A 23,119-nucleotide genomic window follows, 5' to 3' on the forward strand; every position below is an offset into this window, starting at 1 on the left:
AAGGCAGCCAACCTGAAGAAGGCAGCATACCTTGCGAAGGCAGCACACCTTGCGAAGGCAGCACACCTTGCAAAGGCAGCACGCCATGTGAAGACAGCACACCTTGCGAAGGCAGTACACCTTGCGAAGGCAGGACGCCTTTCAAAGACAACACGCCTTGCGAAGGCATCATGCCTTTTAGGGCAGCATGCCATGTGAAGGCAGCACTGCTTGCAAAGGCAGCACATCTTGCAAAAACAGCACACCTTTCAAAGACAGCAAACCTTGCAAATACGGCATGCATTGTATAGACAGCTCACCTGGCAAAGACAGTACACCTTGCAAAGACAGCAAACCTTGCAAAGACAGCATGCCTTGCAAAGAATTCACGGCTTGTAAGGAATTCACGCCTTGCAAAGATGTCACACATTTCAAAGATGGCACACCTTGCCAAGATGGTACACAATTCCAAGACAAAACACCTTGCATAGTTAGAACAGCATGCCTTGAGAAGACAGCATGCCTTGCCAAGACAGCACACCTTGCCAAGAAAGCATGCCTTGCCAAGACAGCGTGCATTGCCAAGACAGCACACCTTGCCAAGACAGCACGCCTTGCCAAGACAGCACACCTTGCGAAGACAGCATGCCTTGCAATGATGGCACACCTTGTGAAGACAGCTTACCTTGCGAAGACAGCACACCTTACGAAGAGAGCACGCCTTGCCAAGACAGCACGCCTTGCTAAGACAGCACGCCTTGCTAAGACAGCACACCTTGCTAAGAAAGCATGCCTTGGTAGTACATCATGGCTTGCTAAAACAGCACAGCTTGCTAAGAAAGCAAATCGTGAGAAAACGGCACACCTTGTGAAAACAGTATGCCTTGGCAAAACAGCATGCCTTGCCAAGACAGCATACATTGCCACGAAAGCACACCTCGCCAAAACTACAAGCCTTGCGAAGACAGCACACTTTGCGAAGAACACACGACTTGCCAAGACAGCACACTTTGCCAAGACAGCATTCCTTGTGAAGACAGCACTCCTTGTGAAGACAGGACGCCCTGCGAAGACACCACACCTTGCCAAGACAGCACGCCCTGATAAGGCAGCATGCTTTGCAAAGATAACATGCTTTGTGATGACAGCATGTGTGAAGGCAGCTGCCATTGCGAATACAACTCGCCTTGCGAAGACAGCACGCCTTGTGAAGACAGCACGCTTTGCGAAGTCAGCACACCTTGTGGAGACAGCATGCCTTGCCGAGACAGCACACCTTGTGGAGACAGCACGCCTTGCGAAGACAGCATGGCTTGGGAAGACAACACGGCTTGCTAAGACAGTACTCCTTGCAAAAACAGCATGCCTTGCAAAGACAGAAGGCTTGCAAAGACACCACAGATAGCCAAGACAGTACAACGTGCCAAAACAGCATCCCTTGCCAAGAAAGCATGCCTTGCAAAGTCAGCACGCCTTACTAATACAGGACTATTTGCGGAGACAGCACGTCTTGAAAAGATGGCATGGCATGCGAAGGCAGAATGCCTTGCGAAGACAGCACCTCTTTTGTAGACTGCACGCCTTTTTGAGACAGCAATCATTGAGTAAACAACTCGCCTTGGGTAGACAGCACGCCTTGTGTAGGCAGGATGCTTTGTGTAGACAGCATGCCTTGTGTAGATAGAACACATTGTATAGAGAGCACATCTTCCAATGACATGTGTAGACAGTATGCCATGTGTAGACAGTATGCCATGTGGAGGCAGCACATGTTGCCGAGGCAACACACCTTTCCAAGACAGCACACCTTTCCAAGACAGCCCACCTTGCCAAGACAGCACGCCCTGCCAAGACAGCACACCTTACCAAGACAGCACACCTTGCCAAGACAGCACGCCTTGCCAAGGCAGCATGCCTTGACAAGACAGCATGCATTGCCAAGACAGAACACCTAGCCAAGACAGCACATCTAGCCAAGACAGCACACATTGCCAAGACAGCATGCCTTGCCAATACAGCATGCCTTCCCAAGACAGCACACCTAGCCAAGACAGCACGCCTTGCCAAGACAGCATGATTGCCAAGACAGCACACCTTGCCAAGGAAGCACACCTTGCCAAGGCAGCATGCCTTGCCACCTAGTCAAGACAGCACACCTTGCCAAGACAGCACGCCTTGCCAATACAGCACACCTTCCCAAGACAGCACGCCAAGCCAAGACAGCACACCTTGCCAAGACAGCATGCCTTGCCAAAACAGCACATCTTGCCAAGGAAGCACACCTTGCCAAGACAGCACACCTTGCCAAGACAGCACGCCCTGCCAAGAGAGCACACCTTACCAAGACAGGACGCCTTGCCAAGACAGCATGACTTGTAAAGACAGGATGCATTCCCAAAACAGCACACGTTGCCAAGACAGCATGCCTTGCCAAGACCGCACGACTTGCCAAGACAGCACACCTTGCCAAGGCAACACGCCTTTCCCAGACAGTAGGCATTGCCAAGAAAACACTCCTTGCCAAGACAGCTCTCCTTGCAAAGACAGCACACCTTGCGAAGACAGACGGCTTGAAAAGACAGCACACCTTGCAAAAAAAGAAGGCTTGCGAAGACAGCATGCCTCGCCAAGGCAGCACGCCTTGCCATGGCAACACGCCTTGCCAAGACAGAAGGATTGTCCTTGACGGAACACCTTTCCAAGACAATGCGCCTCGCCTATACAGCACGCCTTGCCAAGACAGCACACCTTGCCAAGACAGCACACCTTGCCAAGACATCACGCCTAGCCAAGAGAGCACTCCTTGCCAAAACAGCATGTCTTGCCAAGGCAGCACACCTTGCCAAGGCAACACACATTACAAAGACAGCACGCCTTGCCAAGACAGGACACTATGCCAAGAGGGTACACCTTCCCAAAACAGCACACCAGGTGAAGACAACACACCTTGCAAAGGCAGCACGCCTGGCCACAACAGCACACCTTATCAAGACAGCACACCCTATCTAGACAGCACGCCTTGTAAAGACAGCACGCTTTGCAAAGACAGCACACTTGAGGACAGCATGCCTTGCAAAGGCAGCACGCCTCGCAAAGACAGAACACCTTGCGAGGACAGACAACTTACTAAGACAGCAAACCTTGCAAAGAAAGTAGGCTTGCGAAGACAGCACACCTTGCAAAGAACGAAGGCTTGTGAAGACAGCACTGCTTGCCAAGGCAGCACACCATGCGAAGACAGCACACCTTGCCATGACAGCACACCTTGCGAAGACAGCATGCCTTGTGAAGATTGCTTGCCTTGTGAAGACATCACGCCATGTCAAGACAGCATGCCCTGCCAAGACAGCAAGCTCTGTCAAGACAGCACTCCTTGACAAGACAGAACGACTTACCTGGACAGCACGCCTTGCAAAAACAGCATCCCTTGCCGAGACAGCACGCCTTGCAAAGATGGCACGTGTTGCCAAGGCAGGATGCCTTGTGTTGGCAGCACACCTTGCAAATACAGCTTGCCTTGCGAAGACAGCACGCCTTACAAAGACTACATGCCTTGCAAAGACAGCACATCTTTCTAAGACAGCACGCCTTGAAAAGAGAGAAGGCATGCGAAGACAGAATACCTTACCAAGGCACCACACCTTGCCAAGACAGCACGCCTTGCCGAGACAGAACACCTTGCCATGACAGCATGCATTGCCAAGACAGAATGTGTTACGAAGACAGCACGCCTTGCCAAGACAGTACGCCCTGCGAAGACAGCATGCCTCGTGAAGACAGCACGCCTTGTGAAGAAAGCAACCATTCTCAAGACAGCACGCCCTATCACGACAGCATGCACTGTCGAGACAGCACGCCTTGTAAAGACAGCATGCCTTGCCAAGACAGCATGCATTGTGAACACAGCACATCTTTCCAAGACAGCACGCCTAGTGAATGCACCACGCCTTGCCAAGACAGCACATCTTGCCAAGGCCTTGCCAAGACAGCACACCTTGCCAAAACAGCAAGCATTGTAAGGCAGCACAGCTTGCAAAGATAGCACGCCTGGCGAAGACAGCACGCCTTGCTAAGAAAGCATGGCTTGCTAAGACAGAACGGCTTGCTAAGGCAGCACACCTTGCCAAGACCGAACGCCCTGCCAAGGAAGCAGACATTGCCAAAACAGCACACATTGAGAAAGCAGCACAGCTTGCGAAGACAGCTCACCTTGAAAAGACAGCACACCTTCAAACACAGAACGCCTTGCCAAGATATCATACCTTGCCAAAACAGCATACCTTGCCAAAACAGCACACCTTGTGAAAAAAGCAGCACTCCTTGCGAAGGCGGCACTCCTTGCGAAGGCTGCACTCGTTGCGAAGGCTGCACTCCTTGCGAAGGTTGCACTCCGTGCAAAGGCTGAACTCTGTGCGATGGCTGCACTCCGTGTGAAGGCTGCACTCCATGAGAAGGCTGCACTCCGTGCAACAGCAGCACTTCGTGCGAAGGCAGCACTCCCTGTGAAGGTTTCACTCCATGCGAAGGCTGCACTCCATGCGATGGCTGCAATCCATGTGAAGACTGCACTCCATGCGAACGCTGCACTCCATGTGAAGTCTGCAGTCCATGCAAAGGCTGCACTCCATGCAAAAGCTGCACTCCATGCGAAGGCTGCACTCCATGCGAAGGCTGCACTCTGAGCGAAGGGTGCACTCGGAGCGAAGGTTGCACTCCGAGCGAAGGTTGCACTCTGATCGAAGGTTCCACTCCGAGCGAAGGTTGCACTCCGTACGGAGACTGCAATCCATGCAAAAACTGCATTTCATGTGAAGGCTGCACCCCATGCAAAGGCTGCACCTCGTGCAAAGGCTGCATTCTGTGCAAAGGCTGCACTCTGTGCAAAGGCTGTACTCCATACGACGGCTGTACTCCGTGCGAAGGCTGCACTCCGTGCGAAGGCTGCACTCCCTGCGAAGGATGCACTCCGTGCGAAGGCAGCACTCCGTGCGAAGGCTGCACTCTGTGCGAAGGCTGGACTCCTTGCGAAGGCAGCACTCCTTGTGATGGCAGCATTCCTTGCGAAGGCGGCACTCCTTGCGAAGGCGGCACTCCCTGCGAAGGCGGCACTCCTTGTGAAGGAAGCACTGCTTGCGAAGGCAGCACTCCTTGCGAAGGCAGCACTCCTTGCGAAGGCTCCACTCCTTGCGAAGGCTGCACTCCTTGTGAAGGCTGCACTCCGTGCGAAGGCTGCACTCCATGCGATGGCTGCACTCCATGCGAAGGCTGCACTCCATGCGAAGGCTGCACTCCGTGCAACAGCAACACTCCGTGTGAAGCCTTCACTTAATGGGAAAGCTGTACTCCATGCAAATGCTCCACTCCATACGAAGACTGCAATCCTTGCGAAGGCTGCATTTCATGTGAAGGCTGCACTCCGTGCGAAGGCTGCACTCCGCGCGAAGGATGCACTCCCTGCGAAGGATGCACTCCGCGCGAAGGCTGCACTCCGCACGAAGGCTGCACTCCGTGCGAAGGCTGCACTCCGTGCGAAGGCTGCACTCCGTGTGAAGGCTCCACTCCGTGCGAAGGCAGCACTCCTTGCGAAGGCAGCACTCCTTGCGAAGGCAGCACTCCTTGCGAAGGCTGCACTACTTGTGAAGGCTGCACTCCATGTCATGGCTGCACTCCATGCGAAGGCTGCACTCCATGCGAAGGCTGCACTCTGTGCAACAGCAGCACTCCGTGCGTAGGCTTCACTCCATGGGAAGGCTGAACTCCATGCAAATGCTCCACTCCATACGATGACTGCACTCCTTGAGAAGGCTGCATTTCATGTGAAGGCTGCACTCCGTGCGAAGGATGCACTCGGTGCGAAGGCTGCACTCCTTGCAAAGGCAGCACTCCTTAAGAAGGCAGCTCTCCTTATGAAGGCAGCACTCCTTGCGAATCAGCACTCCTTGCGAAAGCAGCTCTCCTTGCGAAGGCAGCACTCCTTGCGAAGGCTGCCTCCTTGCGAAGGCTGCACTGCTTGCGAAGGCTGCACTCTGTGCAAAGCTGCACTCCGTGCGATGGCTGCACTCACTGCGAAGGCTGCACTCCATGCGAATGTTGCACTCCGTGCAACAGCAGTACTTCGTGTGAAGGCAGCACTCCATGTGAAGGCTTCACTCCATCCAAAGGCCGCACTCCATGCGATGGCTGCACTCCATGCGAAGTCTGCACTCCACGCGAAGACTGCACTCCATGCGAAGGCTGCACTCCGTGCAACAGCAGCACTCCTTGCGAAGGCAGCACTCCTTGCGAAGGCAGCACTCCTTGCGAAGGCAGCACTCCGTGCAAACGCTGCACTCCATGCGAAGGCTGCACTCCGAGCAAAGGTTGCACTCCGTGCAAAGGTTGCACTCGGTGTGAAGGCTGCGCTCCGTGCGAAGGCTGCACTCGGGGCGAAAGCTGCACTCTGTGCGAAGGCTGCACTCCGTGCGAAGGCCTCACTCCGTGCGACGGCAGAACCCCATGCGAAGGCAGCACCCCATGCGAAGGCAGCACTCCTTGCGAAGGCTGAACTCTGTGCGAAGGCTGCAGTCCTTGCGAAGGCTGCAATCCGTGCAAAGGCTGCACTCCGTGCGAAGGCTGCATTCTGTGCGAAGGCTGCACTCCGTGCGAAGGCTGCACTCCGTGCGAAGGTTGCACTCCGTGCGAAGGCAATACTCCGTGCGAAAGCAGCACTCGTTGCGAAGGCAGCACTCCTTGCGCAGGCAGCACTCCTTGCGAAGGCAGCACTCCTTGTGAAGGCAGCACTCCTTGCGAAGGCAGCAGTCCTTGCAAAGGCAGCACTCCATGCGAAGGCAGCACTCCTTGCGAAGGCTGCACTCGTTGCGAAGGCTGCACTCCTTGCGAAGGTTGCACTCCGTGCAAAGGCTGAACTCTGTGCGATGGCTGCACTCCGTGTGAAGGCTGCACTCCATGAGAAGGCTGCACTCCGTGCAACAGCAGCACTTCGTGCGAAGGCAGCACTCCCTGTGAAGGTTTCACTCCATGCGAAGGCTGCACTCCATGCGATGGCTGCAATCCATGTGAAGACTGCACTCCATGCGAACGCTGCACTCCATGTGAAGTCTGCAGTCCATGCAAAGGCTGCACTCCATGCAAAAGCTGCACTCCATGCGAAGGCTGCACTCCATGCGAAGGCTGCACTCTGAGCGAAGGGTGCACTCGGAGCGAAGGTTGCACTCCGAGCGAAGGTTGCACTCTGATCGAAGGTTCCACTCCGAGCGAAGGTTGCACTCCGTACGGAGACTGCAATCCATGCAAAAACTGCATTTCATGTGAAGGCTGCACCCCATGCAAAGGCTGCACCTCGTGCAAAGGCTGCATTCTGTGCAAAGGCTGCACTCTGTGCAAAGGCTGTACTCCATACGACGGCTGTTCTCCGTGCGAAGGCTGCACTCCGTGCGAAGGCTGCACTCCCTGCGAAGGATGCACTCCGTGCGAAGGCAGCACTCCGTGCGAAGGCTGCACTCTGTGTGAAGGCTGGACTCCTTGCGAAGGCAGCACTCCTTGTGATGGCAGCATTCCTTGCGAAGGCGGCACTCCTTGCGAAGGCGGCACTCCCTGCGAAGGCGGCACTCCTTGTGAAGGAAGCACTGCTTGCGAAGGCAGCACTCCTTGCGAAGGCAGCACTCCTTGCGAAGGCTCCACTCCTTGCGAAGGCTGCACTCCTTGTGAAGGCTGCACTCCGTGCGAAGGCTGCACTCCATGCGATGGCTGCACTCCATGCGAAGGCTGCACTCCATGCGAAGGCTGCACTCCGTGCAACAGCAACACTCCGTGTGAAGCCTTCACTTAATGGGAAAGCTGTACTCCATGCAAATGCTCCACTCCATACGAAGACTGCAATCCTTGCGAAGGCTGCATTTCATGTGAAGGCTGCACTCCGTGCGAAGGCTGCACTCCGCGCGAAGGATGCACTCCCTGCGAAGGATGCACTCCGCGCGAAGGCTGCACTCCGCACGAAGGCTGCACTCCGTGCGAAGGCTGCACTCCGTGCGAAGGCTGCACTCCGTGTGAAGGCTCCACTCCGTGCGAAGGCAGCACTCCTTGCGAAGGCAGCACTCCTTGCGAAGGCAGCACTCCTTGCGAAGGCTGCACTACTTGTGAAGGCTGCACTCCATGTCATGGCTGCACTCCATGCGAAGGCTGCACTCCATGCGAAGGCTGCACTCTGTGCAACAGCAGCACTCCGTGCGTAGGCTTCACTCCATGGGAAGGCTGAACTCCATGCAAATGCTCCACTCCATACGATGACTGCACTCCTTGAGAAGGCTGCATTTCATGTGAAGGCTGCACTCCGTGCGAAGGATGCACTCGGTGCGAAGGCTGCACTCCTTGCAAAGGCAGCACTCCTTAAGAAGGCAGCTCTCCTTATGAAGGCAGCACTCCTTGCGAATCAGCACTCCTTGCGAAAGCAGCTCTCCTTGCGAAGGCAGCACTCCTTGCGAAGGCTGCCTCCTTGCGAAGGCTGCACTGCTTGCGAAGGCTGCACTCTGTGCAAAGCTGCACTCCGTGCGATGGCTGCACTCACTGCGAAGGCTGCACTCCATGCGAATGTTGCACTCCGTGCAACAGCAGTACTTCGTGTGAAGGCAGCACTCCATGTGAAGGCTTCACTCCATCCAAAGGCCGCACTCCATGCGATGGCTGCACTCCATGCGAAGTCTGCACTCCACGCGAAGACTGCACTCCATGCGAAGGCTGCACTCCGTGCAACAGCAGCACTCCTTGCGAAGGCAGCACTCCTTGCGAAGGCAGCACTCCTTGCGAAGGCAGCACTCCGTGCAAACGCTGCACTCCATGCGAAGGCTGCACTCCGAGCAAAGGTTGCACTCCGTGCAAAGGTTGCACTCGGTGTGAAGGCTGCGCTCCGTGCGAAGGCTGCACTCGGGGCGAAGGCTGCACTCTGTGCGAAGGCTGCACTCCGTGCGAAGGCCTCACTCCGTGCGACGGCAGAACCCCATGCGAAGGCAGCACCCCATGCGAAGGCAGCACTCCTTGCGAAGGCTGAACTCTGTGCGAAGGCTGCAGTCCTTGCGAAGGCTGCAATCCGTGCAAAGGCTGCACTCCGTGCGAAGGCTGCATTCCGTGCGAAGGCTGCACTCCGTGCGAAGGCTGCACTCCGTGCGAAGGTTGCACTCCGTGCGAAGGCAATACTCCGTGCGAAAGCAGCACTCGTTGCGAAGGCAGCACTCCTTGCGCAGGCAGCACTCCTTGCGAAGGCAGCACTCCTTGTGAAGGCAGCACTCCTTGCGAAGGCAGCAGTCCTTGCAAAGGCAGCACTCCATGCGAAGGCAGCACTCCTTGCGAAGGCAGCACTCCTTGCGAATCAGCACTCCTTGCGAAGGCAGCACTCCTTGCGAAAGCAGTAGTCTTTGCAAAGGCTGCACTCCTTGCGAAGGCTGAAATCCTTGCGAAGGCTGCACTGCGTGTGAAGGATGCACTCCGTGCGATGGCAGCACTCCGTGCGAAGGCTGAACTCCATGCGATGGGTGCACGCCGTGCAACAGCAGCACTTCGTGCGAAAGCAGCACTCCATGCGAAGGTTTCACTCCATGCGAAGGCTGCACTCCATGCAAATGCTCCACCCCATGGGAAGGATGCACTCCATGCAAAGGCTGCACTCCATGAAAACGCTGCACTCCATGCGAAGGCAGCACTCCAAGCGAAGGATGCACTCCGAGCAAAGGTTGAACTCCGAGCAGAGGTTGCACTCCGAGCGAAGGTTGCAATCCGTAAGAAGACTGCACTCCATGCGAAAACTGCATTTCATGCAAAGGCTGCACCCCATGCAAAGGCTGCATTCTGAGCAAAGGCTGCACTCTGTGCAAAGGCTGCACTCCGTGTGAAGGTTGTGCTCCTTACAAAGGCTGCACTCCTTGCGAAGGCTGCACTCCGTGCGTAGGCTGCACGCCGTGCGATGGCTGCACTCCATGCGAAGGCTGCACTCCATGCAAAGGTTGCACTCCATGCAACAGCAACACTTCGTGGGAAGGCAGCACTCCATGCGAAGGCTTCACTCCATGCGAAGGCTGCACTCCATGCAAACGCTGCACTCCATGCGAAGGCTGCACTCCGAGCGAAGGCTGCACTCCGTGCAACAGCAACACTTCGTGGGAAGGCAGCACTCCATGCGAAGGCTTCACTCCATGCGAAGGCTGCACTCCATGCAAACGCTGCACTCCATGCGAAGGCTGCACTCCGAGCGAAGGCTGCACTCCGAGTGAAGGTTGCACTCCGAGCGAAGGTTCCACTCTGAGCGAAGGTTACACTCCGAACCAAGGCTGCACTCTGTGTGAAGGATGCACTCGGTGCGAAGGCTTCACTCCGCGCCAAGGCTGTTCTCCGCGCCAAGGCTGCACTCCATGCGAAGGCTGCACTCCGTGCGAAGGCTGCACTCCATGCGATGGCTCCACTCCGTGCGAAGGATGTACTCCGTGCGAAGGCAACACTCCGTGCGCGAAGGCAGCAGTCCTCGCGAAGGCAGCACTCCTTGCGAAGGCAGCACTCCTTACAAAGGCAACACTCCTTGCAAGGGCAGCACTCCTTGCGAAGGCAGCTCTCCTTGCGTAGGCAGCACTCCTTGCGAAGGCAGCACTCATTGCGAATCAGCACTCCTTGCGAAAGAAGCACTCCTTGCGAAGGCAGCACTCCTTGCGAACGCTGCACTCCTTGCGAAGGCTGCACTCCTTGCGAAGGCTGCACTCCGTGTAAAGGCTGCACTCCGTGCGATGACAGCACTCCGTGTGAAGGCTGCACTCCATGCGAAGGGTGCACGCCGTGCAAAAGCAGCACTTCGTGTGAAGGCAGCACTCCATGCAAAGGCTGCACTCCATTCAAACGCTGCACTCCATGCGTAGGCAGCACTCCGGGCGAAGGATGCACTCCGAGCAAAGGTTGCACTCCGAGCAAAGGTTGCACTCCGAGCGCAGGTTGCAATCCATACGAAGACTGCACTCCATGTGAAAACTGAATTTCATGCGAAGGCTGCACCCCGTGCAAAGGCTGCACCCTGTGCAAAGGCTGCATTCTGTGCAAACGCTGCACTCCATGCGAAGGCTGCACTCCATGTGAATGCTGCACTCCGTGGAAAGGCCTGCATTCCATACAAAGGCTGCCCTCCGTGCGAAGGCAGCACTCTTTGCGAAGGCAGCATTCCTTGCGAAGGCAGCACTCCTTAAGAAGGCAGCTCTCCTTGCGAAGGCAGCACTCCTTGCGAATCAGCACTCAATGCGAAATCTGCACTCCATGCGAAGGCTGCACTCCGTGCAACAGCAGCAGTCCTTGCGAAGCAGCACTCCTTGTGAGGGCAGCACCCCTTGCGAAGGGATCACTCCGTGCAAACGCTACACTCCATGCGAAGGCAGCACTCTGAGCAAAGCTTGCACTCCGAACGAAGGTTGCACTCAGTGTGAAGGCTGCGCTCCGTGCGAAGGCTGCACTCGGTGCGAGGGCTGCACTCCGTGCGAAGGCTGCACTCCGTGCGAAGGCCTCACTCCGTGCTAGGGAGCACCCCGCGCGAAGGCAGCACTCCTTGCGAAGTCTGCTTTCTGTGTGAAGGCTGCAGTCCTTGCGAAGGCTGAACTATGTGCGAAGGCTGCAGTCCTTGCAAAGGCTGCAATCCGTGTAAAGGTTGCAATCCGTGCGAAGGCTGCACTCCGTGCGAGGCTGCACTCCGTGCGAAGGCTGCACTCCGTGCAACAGCAACACTCCGTGTGAAGCCTTCACTTAATGGGAAAGCTGTACTCCATGCAAATGCTCCACTCCATACGAAGACTGCAATCCTTGCGAAGGCTGCATTTCATGTGAAGGCTGCACTCCGTGCGAAGGCTGCACTCCGCGCGAAGGGTGCACTCCCTGCGAAGGATGCACTCTGTGCGAAGGCTGCACTCCGCGCGAAGGCTGCACTCCCTGCGAAGGATGCACTCCGCGCGAAGGCTGCACTCCGCACGAAGGCTGCACTCCGTGCGAAGGCTGCACTCCGTGCGAAGGCTGCACTCCGTGTGAAGGCTCCACTCCGTGCGAAGGCAGCACTCCTTCCGAAGGCAGCACTCCTTGCGAAGGCAGCACTCCTTGCGAAGGCTGCACGACTTGTGAAGGCTGCACTCCATGTCATGGCTGCACTCCATGCGGAGGCTGCACTCCATGCGAAGGCTGCACTCTGTGCAACAGCAGCACTCCGTGCATAGGCTTCACTCCATGGGAAGGCTGAACTCCATGCAAATGCTCCACTCCATACGATGACTGCACTCCTTGAGAAGGCTGCATTTCATGTGAAGGCTGCACTCCGTGCGAAGGATGCACTCGGTGCGAAGGCTGCACTCCTTAAGAAGGCAGCACTCCTTAAGAAGGCAGCTCTCCTTATGAAGGCAGCACTCCTTGCGAATCAGCACTCCTTGCGAAAGCAGCTCTCCATGCGAAGGCAGCACTCCTTGCGAAGGCTGCCTCCTTGCGAAGGCTGCACTCCTTGCGAAGGCTGCACTCTGTGCAAAGCTGCACTCCGTGCGATGGCTGCACTCACTGCGAAGGCTGCACTCCATGCGAATGTTGCACTCCGTGCAACAGCAGTACTTCGTGTGAAGGCAGCACTCCATGTGATGGCTTCACTCCATCCAAAGGCTGCACTCCATGCGATGGCTGCACTCCATGCGAAGTCTGCACTCCACGCGAAGTCTGCACTCCATGCGAAGGCTGCACTCCGTGCAACAGCAGCACTCCTTGCGAAGGCAGCACTCCTTGCGAAGGCAGCACTCCTTGCGAAGGCAGCACTCCGTGCAAACGCTGCACTCCATGCGAAGGCTGCACTCCGAGCAAAGGTTGCACTCCGTGCAAAGGCTGCATTCCATGCCAAGGCAGCACTCCTTGTGAAGGCAGCACTCCGTGCAAACGCTGCACTCCATGCGAAGGCTGCACTCCGAGCAAAGGTTGCACTCCGTGCAAAGGTTGCACTCGGTGTGAAGGCTGCGCTCCGTGCGAAGGCTGCACTCGGGGCGAAGGCTGCACTCTGTGCGAAGGCTGCACTCCGTGCGAAGGCCTCACTCCGTGCGACGGCAGAACCCCATGCGAAGGCAGCACCCCATGCGAAGGCAGCACTCCTTGCGAAGGCTGAACTCTGTGCGAAGGCTGCAGTCCTTGCGAAGGCTGCAATCCGTGCAAAGGCTGCAATCCGTGCAAAGGCTGCCCTCCGTGCGAAGGCTGCATTCCGTGCGAAGGCTGCATTCCGTGCGAAGGCTGCACTCCGTGCGAAGGCTGCACTCCGTGCGAAGGTTGCACTCCGTGCGAAGGCAATACTCCGTGCGAAAGCAGCACTCGTTGCGAAGGCAGCACTCCTTGCGCAGGCAGCACTCCTTGCGAAGGCAGCACTCCTTCTGAAGGCAGCACTCCTTGCGAAGGCAGCACTCCTTGCAAAGGCAGCACTCCATGCGAAGGCAGCACTCCTTGCGAAGGCAGCACTCCTTGCGAATCAGCACTCCTTGCGAAGGCAGCACTCCTTGCGAAAGCAGTAGTCTTTGCAAAGGCTGCACTCCTTGCGAAGGCTGAACTCCTTGCGAAGGCTGCACTGCGTGTGAAGGATGCACTCCGTGCGATGGCAGCACTCCGTGCGAAGGCTGAACTCCATGCGATGGGTGCGCGCCGTGCAACAGCAGCACTTCGTGCGAAAGCAGCACTCCATGCGAAGGTTTCACTCCATGCGAAGGCTGCACTTCATGCAAATGCTCCACCCCATGTGAAGGATGCACTCCATGCAAAGGCTGCACTCCATGAAAACGCTGCACTCCATGCGAAGGCAGCACTCCAAGCGAAGGATGCACTCCGAGCAAAGGTTGAACTCCGAGCAGAGGTTGCACTCCGAGCGAAGGTTGCAATCCGTAAGAAGACTGCACTCCATGCGAAAACTGCATTTCATGCAAAGGCTGCACCCCATGCAAAGGCTGCATTCTGAGCAAAGGCTGCACTCTGTGCAAAGGGAGCACTCCGTGTGAAGGCTGTGCTCCTTACAAAGGCTGCACTCCTTGCGAAGGCTGCACTCCGTGCGTAGGCTGCAAGCCGTGCAATGGCTGCACTCCATGTGAAGGCTGCACTCCATGCAAAGGTTGCACTCCGTGCAACAGCAACACTTCGTGGGAAGGCAGCACTCCATGCGAAGGCTTCACTCCATGCGAAGGCTGCACTCCATGCAAACGCTGCACTCCATGCGAAGGCTGCACTCCGAGCGAAGGCTGCACTCCGAGTGAAGGTTGCACTCCGAGCGAAGGTTCCACTCCGAGCGAAGGTTACACTCCAAACCAAGGCTGCACTCTGTGTGAAGGATGCACTCGGTGCGAAGGCTTCACTCCGCGCCAAGGCTGTTCTCCGCGCCAAGGCTGCACTCCGTGCGAAGGCTGCACTCCGTGCGAAGGCTGCACTCCATGCGATGGCTCCACTCCGTGCGAAGGATGCACTCCGTGCGAAGGCAACACTCCGTGCGAAGGCAGCAGTCCTCGCGAAGGCAGCACTCCTTGCGAAGGCAGCACTCCTTACAAAGGCAACACTCCTTGCAAGGGCAGCACTCCTTGCGAAGGCAGCTCTCCTTGCGTAGGCAGCACTCCTTGCGAAGGCAGCACTCATTGCGAATCAGCACTCCTTGCGAAAGCAGCACTCCTTGCGATGGCAGCACTCCTTGCGAACGCTGCACTCCTTGTGAAGGCTGCACTACTTGCGAAGGCTGCACTCCGTGTAAAGGCTGCACTCCGTGCGATGACAGCACTCCGTGTGAAGGCTGCACTCCATGCGAAGGGTGCACGCCGTGCAAAAGCAGCACTTCGTGTGAAGGCAGCACTCCATGCAAAGGCTGCATTGTGTGCAAAGGCTGCACTCTGTGCAAAGGCTGCACTCCATGCAACGGCTGCGCCCCTTACGAAGGCTGCACACCTTTCGAAGGCTGCACTCCGTGCGAAGGCTGCACTCTGTGCGAATGCTGCACTCCGTGCGAAGGCCTGCATTCCCTGCAAAGGCTGCACACCGTGCGAAGGCTGCTCTCTGTACGAAGATTGCACTCTGTGCAAAGGCTGCACTCCGTGCGAAGGCTGCACTCCCTGCGAAGGCTGCAATCCGTGAAAAGGCTGCACCCCATGCAAAGGCTGCACTCCGTGCGAAGGCTGCATTCCGTGCAAAGGCTGCACTCCTTGCGAAGGCAGCACTCCTTGTGAAGGCAGCACTCCTTGCGAAGGCAGCACTCCTTTCAAAGGCAGCAGTCCATGCGAAGGCAGCACTCCTTGCGAAGGCAGCACTCCTTGCGAATCAGCACCCCTTGCGAAGGCAGCACTCCTTCCGAAGGCATTAGCCTTTGCGAAGGCTGCACTCCTTGCGAAGGCTGCACTCCTTGCGAAGGCTGCACTGCGTGTGAAGGCTGCACTCCGTGCGATGGCAGCACTTCGTGTGTAGGCTGCACTCCATTTAAAGGGTGCATGCCGTGCAACACCAGCACTTCGTGCGAAGGCAGCACTCCGTGCGAAGGCTGCTCTCCGCGTGATGGCTGCACTCCGTGCGAAGGCTGCACTCCGTGCGAAGGCTGCACTCCGTGCGAAGGCTGTGCTCCTTACAATGGCTGCACTCCTTGCGAAGGCTGCAATCCATCCAAAGGCTGCACTCCGTGTAATAGCAGCACTTCGTGCGAGGGCAGCACTCCATGCGAAGGATTCACCCCAGGCGAATGCTGCACTCCATGCAAAGGCTGCACTACATGCGAAGGCTGCACTCCGAGCGAAGGTTGCACTCCGAGCGAAGGTTGCACTCCGAGCGAAGGTTGCACTCCGAGCCAAGGCTGCCCTCTGTGTGAAGTATGCACTCCGTGCGAAGGCTGCACTCTGCGCGAAGGCTGCTCTCCGCGCGAAGGCTGCACTCCGTGCGAAGGCTGCACTCCGTTCGAAGGCTGCACTCCGTGCGAATGCTCCACTCCGTGCGAAGGCTGCACTCCGTGCGAAGGCAACACTCCGTGCGAAGGCAGCACTCCTCGCGAAGGCAGCACTCCTTGCGAAGACAGCATTCCTTGCAAAGGCAGCACTCCTTGCAAAGGCAGCACTGCATGCGAAGGCAGCACTCCTTGCGAAGGCAGCAGTCTTTGCGAATCAGCACTCCTTGCGAAAGCAGTACTCCTTGCGAAGGCAGTAGTCTTTGCGAAGGCTGCACTCCTTGCGAAGGCTGAACTCCTTCTAAAGGCTGCACTCCGTGCGAAGGCTGCACTCCGTGCGAAGGCAACACTCCGTGCGAAGGCAGCACTCCTCGGGAAGGCAGCACTCCTCGGGAAGGCAGCACTCCTCGCGAAGGCAGAACTCCTTGAGAAGACAGCACTCCTTGCAAAGGCAGCACTCCTGGCAAAGGCAGAACTGCATGCAAAGGCAGCACTCCTTGCAAAGGCAGCACTCCTTGCAAAGGCAGCACTGCATGCGAATGCTCCACTCCGTGCGAAGGCTGCACTCCGTGTGAAGGCAGCACTCAATGCGAAGGCTGCACTCCATGCAAACGCTGCACTCCATGTGAAGGCAGCACTCCGAGTGAAGAACGCACTCCGAGCAATGGTTACACTCTGAGCGAAGATTGCACTCCAAGCAAAGGTTGCACTCTGAGTGAAGGTTGCACTCCGTGCGATGGCTACACTCATTGCGAAGGCTGCACTCCATGCGAAGGTTGTACTCTGTGCAACAGCAGCACTCCTTGAGAAAGCAGCACTCCTCGCGAAGGCAGCACTCCTTGCGAATCAGCACTCCTTGCGAAAGCAGGACTCCTTGCGAAGGCAGTACTCCTTGCGAAGGCTGCCTCCTTGCGAAAGCAGCACTCCTTGCGAAGGCAGCACTCCTTGCGAATCAGCACTCCTTGCGAAAGCAGGACTCCTTGGGAAGGCAGTACTCCATGTGAAGGCTTCACTCCATCCAAAGGCTGCACTCCATGCGATGCCTGCACTCCATGCGGAGTCTGCACTCCATGCGAAGGCTACACTCCATGCGAAGGCTGCACTCCATGCGAAGGCTGCACTCCGTGCAACAGCAGCACTCCTTGCGAAGGCAGCACTCCTTGCGAAGGCATCACTCCGTGCAAACGCTGCACTCCATGCGAAGGCTGCACTCCGTGCGAAGGCTGCACTCCGTGCGAAGGCTGCACTCCGTGCGAAGGCTGCACTCCGTGCGAAGGCAGCACTCCGTGCGAAGGCAGCACTCATTGCGAAGGCAGCACTCCGTGCGAAGGCAGCACTCATTGCGAAGGCAGCACTCCTTGTGCAGCAGCACTCCTTGCGAAGGCAGCACTCCTTGCGAAGGCAGCACTCCTTGCGAAGGCAGCACTCCTTGTGAAGGCAGCACTCGTTGCAAAGGCAGCACACCCTGCGAAGGCAGCACTCCTTGCGAAGGCAGCACACCTTGCGAATCAGCACTCCTTGCGAATCAGCACTGCTTGCGAAGGCAGCACTCCTTGCAAAGGCAGTAGTCTTTGCGGAGGCTGCACTCCTTGCGAAGGCTACACTCCTTGCGAAGGCTGCACTGCATGTGAAGGCTGCATTCCGTGCGATGGCAGCACTCCATGCGAAGGGTGCACGCCGTGCAACAGCAGCACTTCGTGCGAAGGCAGCACTCCATGCGAAGGTTTCACTCCATGCGAAAGCTGCACTCCATGCAAATGCTCCACCCCATGTGAAGGATGCACTCCATGCAAAGGCTGCACTCCATGCAAACGCTGGACTCCATGCGAAGGCAGCACTCTGAGCGAAGGATGCACTCTGAGCAAAGGTTGCACTCCGAGCAGAAGTTGCACTCTGAGCGAAGTTTGCAATCCATACGAAGACTGCACTCCATGCAAAACTGCATTTCATGCAAAGGCTGCACCCCGTGCAAAGGCTGCAATCTGAGCAAAGGCTGCACTCTGTGCAAAGGCTGCACTCCGTGCGAAGGTTGTGCTCCTTTCAAAGGCTGCACTCCTTACGAGGGCTGCACTCCGTGCGTAGGCTGCACGCCGTGCGATGGCTGCATTCCATGCGAAGGCTGCACTCCATGCAAAGGCTGCACTCCGTGCAACAGCAGCACTTCGTAAGAAGGCAGCACTCCATGCGAAGGCTTCACTCCATGCGAAGGCTGCACTCCATGCAAACGCTGCACTCCATGCGAAGGCTGCACTGCGAGCGAAGGTTGCACTCCGAGCGAAGGTTACACTCCGAGCCAAGGCTGCACTCTGTGTGAAGGATCCACTCCGTTCGAAGGCTGAACTCCGCGCAAAGGCTGCTCTCCGCGCGAACGCTGCTCTCCGTGCGAAGGCTGCTTTCCGTGCGAAGGCATCACTCCGTGCGAATGCAGCACACCTCGCGAAGGCAGCACTCCTTGCGAAGGCAGCACTCCTTGCAAAGGCAACACTCCTTGCAACGGCAGCACTCCTTGCAAAGGCAGCTCTCCTTGCGAAGGCAGCACTCCCCGCGAAGGCAGCACTCATTGCGAATCAGCACTCCTTGCGAAGGCAGCACTCCTTGCGAAGGCAGTACTCTTTGCGAAGGCTGCACTCCTTGCGAAGGCTGCATTCCATGCGAAGGATGCACTCCGTGCGAAGGCTGCTCTCTGTGCGAAGGCTGCACTCTGTGTGAAGGCTGCACCCCGTGCGAAGGCTGCACTCCATGCGAAGGGTGCACGCCGTCCAACAGCAGCACTTCGTGTGGAGGCATCACTCCATGCGAAGGCTTCACTCCATGCGAAGGCTGCACTCCATGCAAATGTTCCACTCCATGTGAAGGATGCACTCCATGCAAAGGCTGCCCTCCATGCAAACGCTGCACTCCATGCGAAGGCAGCACTCCGAGCTAAGGCTGCATTCCATGCGAAGGATGCACTCCGTGCGAAGGCTGCTCTCTGTGCGAAGGCTGCACTCTGTGTGAAGGCTGCACCCCGTGCAAAGGCTGCACTCCTTGCGAAGGCTGCATTCCATGCGAAGGATGCACTCCGTGCGAAGGCTGCACTGCCTGATAAGGCTGGAATCCGTGCAAAGGCAGCACTCCTTGCGAAGGCAGCACTCCTTGCGAAGGCAGCACTCCTTGCGAAGGCAGCACTCCTTGTGAAGGCAGCACTCCTTAAGAAGGCAGCTCTCCTTGTGAATGCAGCACCCCTTGCGAATCAGCACTCCTTGCGAAAGCAGCACTCCTTGCGAGGGCAGCACTCCTTGCGAAGGCTGCCTCCTAGCAAAGGCTGCACTCCTTGTGAAGGCTGCACTGCATGTGAAGGCTGCACTCAATGCAAATGCTCCACCCCATGTGAAGGATGCACTCCATGCAAAGGCTGCACTCAATCCAAACGCTACACTCCATGCAAAGGCAGCACTCCGAGCGAAGGATGCACTCTGAGCAAAGGTTGCACACCGAGCAGAGGTTGCACTCCGAGCGAAGCTTGCAATCCATACGAAGACTGCACTCCATGCGAAAACTGCATTTCATGCAAAGGCTGCACCCCGTGCAAAGGCTGCATTCTGAGCCAAGGCTGCACTCTGTGCAAAGGCTGCACTCCGTGCGAAGGCTGTGCTCTTTAAAAAGGCTGCACTCCTTGCGAAGGCTGCACTCCATGCGTAGGCTGCAGGCCGTGTGATGGCTGCACTCCATGCGAAAGCTGCACTCCATGCAAAGGCTGCACTCCGTGCAATAGCAGCACTTCGTGCGAACGCAGCACTCCATACGAAGGATTCACTCCATGCGAAGGCTGCACTCTGTGCGAAGGCAACACTCAGTGCGAATGCAGCACTCCTTGCGAAGGCAGCACTCCTTGTTAAGGCAGCACTCCTTGCGAAGGCAGTAGTCTTTGCGAAGGCAGCACTCTTTGCGAAGGCTGCACACCTTGCGAAGGCTGCACTCCGTGTAAAGGCTGCACTCCGTACGATGACAGGACTCCGTGCGAAGGCTGCACTCCTTGCAAAGGCTGCGCCCCTTACGAAGGCTGCACACCTTTCGAAGGCTACAGTCCATGCGAAGGCTGCTCTCTTTGCCAAGGCTGCACTCTATGGGAAGGCTGGACTCCGTGCGAAGGCTGCACTCCGTCGAAGGCTGCACTCTGTGTGAATGCTGCACTCTGTGCGAAGGCCTGCATTCCCTGCGAAGGCTGCACTCCGTGCGAAGGCTGCTCTCTGTGCGAAGGCTGCACTCTATGGGAAGGCTGCACTCCGTGCGTAGGCTGCACGCCGTGTGATGGCTTCACTCCATCCAAAGGCTGCACTCCATGCGAAGGCTGCACTCTGAGCAAAGGTTGCACTCCGAGCGAAGGTTGCAATCCATACGAAGACTGCACTCCATGCGAAAACTGCATTTCATGCAAAGGCTGCACCCCGTGCAAAGGCTGCAATCTGAGCAAAGGCTGCACTCCGTGCGAAGGCTGTGGTCCTTTCAAAGGCTGCACTCCTTGCGAAGTCTGCACTCCGTGCGTAGGGTGCACGCCGTGCGATGGCTGCAATCCATGCGAAGGCTGCACTCCATGCGAAGGCTGCACTTCGAGTGAAGGTTGCACTCCGAGCAAAGGTTGCACTCCGAGCGAAGTTTGCACTCAGAGCCAAGGCTGCACTCTGTGTGAAGGATGCACTCTGTGCGAAGGCTGCACTCCGCGCAAAGGCTGCTCTCCGCACGAAGGTTGCACTCCGTGTGAAGGCTGCACTCCGTGCGAAGGCTGCACTCTGTGCGAAGGCACCACTCCGTCCGAAGGCTGCACTCCGTGCGAAGGTAACACTCCTTGCGAATCAGCACTCCTCGCGAAGGCAGCAGTCCTTGCGAAGGCTGCAATCTGTGCAAAGGCTGCACTCCGTGTGATGGCTGCACTCCGTGCGAAGGCTGCACTCTGTGCGAAGGCTGCACTCTGTGTGAAGGCTGCACTCTGTGCGAAGGCTGCACTCCGTGCGAAGGCAGCACTCCTTGCGAAGGCAGCACTCCTTGCGAAGGCAACACTCCTTGCAAGGGCAGCACTCCTTGCGAAGGCAGCTCTCTTTGCGAAGGCAGCACTCCTTGCGACGGCAGCACTCATTGCGAATCAGCACTCCTTGCGAAAGCAGCACTCCTCACGAAGGCAGCACTCCTTGCGAAGGCAGCACTCCTTCAAAGGCAACACTCCTTGCGAAGGCAGCACTCCTTGCGAATCAGCACTCCTTCCGAAAGCAGCACTCCTTGCAAAGGCAGTACTCTTTGCGAAGGCTGCACTCCTTGCGAAGGCTGCACTCCTTGTAAAGGCTGCACTCCTTGTAAAGGCTGCACTCCTTGTAAAGGCTGCACTCCGTGCGATGACAGCACTCTGTGCGAAGGCTGCACTCCATGCGAATGGTGCACGCCGTCCAATAGCAGCACTTCATGTGAAGGCAGCACTCCATTCGAAGGCTTCACTCCATGCGAAGATTGCACTCCATGCAAATGCTCGACTCCATGTGTAGGATGCACTCCATGCAAAAGCTGCACTCCATGCAAACGCTGCAGTCCATGCGAAGGGAGCACTCCGAGCGAAGGATGGACTCCGAGCAAAGGTTGCACTCCGAGCAAAGGTTGCACTCCGAGCGAAGGCTGCACTTCGTGCGAAGACTGCAATCCGTGCAAAGGCAGCACTCATTGCGAAGGCAGCACTCCTTGCGAAGGCAGCACTTTTACGAAGGCAGCACTCCTTGCGAAGGCAGCACTCCTTAAGAGAGCAGCTCTCCTTGCGAAGGGGCACTCCTTGCGAATCAGCACTCCTTGCGAAAGCAGAATTCCTTGCGAAGGCAGCACTCCTTGCGAAGGCTGCCTCCTTGCGAAGGCTGCACTCCTTGCGAAGGCTGCATTCCATGCAAAGGCTGCACTCCGTGCGATGGATGCACTCATTGTGAAGGCTGCACTCCATGCGAAGGTTGCACTCCGTGCGACAGCAGCACTTCGTGTGAAGGCAGCACTCCATGTGAAGGCTTCACTCCATTCAAAGGCTGCACTCCATGCGATGGCTGCACTCCATGCGAAGTCTGCACTCCATGCGAAGGCTGCAGTTCATGCAACAGCAGCACTCCTTGCGAAGGCAGCACCCCTTGCGAAAGCAGCACTCCTTGCGAAGGCAGCACTCCGTGCAAACGCTGCACTTCATGCAAAGGCTGCACTCCGAGCAAAGGTTGCACTCCGAGCGAAAGTTGCACTCGGTGTGAAGGCCTCACTCCATGCGAAGGCCTCACTCCGTGCGACAGCAGCACTCCGTGCGAAGGCAGCACTCCTTGCAAAGTCTGCATTCTGTGCGAAGGCAGCAGTCCTTGCGAAGGCTGAACTCTGTGCGAAGGCTGCAGTCCTTGCGAAGGCTGCAATCCATGCAAAGGCCGCACTCCGTGCGAAGGCTGCACTCCATGCAAAGGCTGCACTCCATGCAAAGGCTGAACTCGGTGCGAAGGCTGCACTCCGTGCGAAGGCTGCACTCCGTGCGAAGGCTGCACTCCATGCGTAGGCTGCATTCCGTGCGAAGGCAGCACTCCGTGCGAAGGCCGCACTCATTGCGCAGGCAGCATTCCTTGCAAAGGCAGCACTCCTTGCGAAGGCAGCACTCCTTGTGAAGGCAGCACTCCTTGCGAAGGCAGCACTCCTTGCAAAGGGAGCACTCCTTGCAAAGGGAGCACTCCATGCGAAGGCAGCACTCCTTGCGAAGGGAGCACACCTTGCGAATCAGCACTCCTTGCGAAGGCAGCACTCCTTGCGAAGGCAGTGTTCTTTGCGAAGGCAGCACTCCATGCGAAGTCTTCACTCCATGCGAAGGCTGCACTCCATGCAAAGGCTGCACTCCATGCGAAGGCTGCACTCCGCGTGAAGGCTGCACTCCGTGCGAAGGGTGCATTCTGTTCGAAGGCTGCACTCCGTGCGAATGCTCCACTCCGTGCGAAGGCTGCACTCCTTGCGAAGGCTGCACTCCATGTAAAGGCTGCACTCCGTGTGATGACAGCACTTCGTGTGAAGGCAGCACTCCATGCAAAGGCTTCACTCCATGCAAACGCTGCACTCCATGCGAAGGCAGCACTCCGAGCGAAGAACGCACTCCGAGCGAAGGTTGCACTCTGAGCGAAGGTTGCAATCTATACGAAGACTGCACTCCATGTGAAAACTGAATTTCATGTGAAGGCTGCATCCTGTGCAAAG

General features: G+C 57.2%; 2 protein-coding genes across 10 annotated transcripts in view; both read right to left on the bottom strand.

Annotated features, from left to right (window-relative positions):
- Positions 1-8,885, bottom strand: part of LOC126212800 (uncharacterized) — a 96,018-nt gene extending 87,133 nt beyond the window's left edge. For 3 of the 6 annotated variants that reach the window (XR_007540911.1, XR_007540910.1, XM_049940202.1), the window contains exon 1: positions 4,278-8,885. Coding sequence is in view for 3 of the 6 variants with exons in the window: in XM_049940202.1 (XP_049796159.1) it covers positions 4,278-5,034 (757 nt within the window). In the remaining 3 variants the exon portion in view is untranslated. Of the gene's footprint in view, positions 1-4,259 lie in introns of all 6 variants that reach the window. The other 3 variants (XR_007540909.1, XM_049940203.1, XM_049940201.1) reach the window with 1 other exon arrangement.
- The window catches only part of LOC126212802 (poly [ADP-ribose] polymerase tankyrase-1-like), a 325,028-nt gene that overhangs the window by 203,074 nt on the left and 98,835 nt on the right, over positions 1-23,119 (bottom strand). The window lies entirely within an intron of this gene.

Source organism: Schistocerca nitens, chromosome 11, assembly GCF_023898315.1.
Source record: "Schistocerca nitens isolate TAMUIC-IGC-003100 chromosome 11, iqSchNite1.1, whole genome shotgun sequence".
Lineage (NCBI taxonomy): Eukaryota > Metazoa > Arthropoda > Insecta > Orthoptera > Acrididae > Schistocerca > Schistocerca nitens.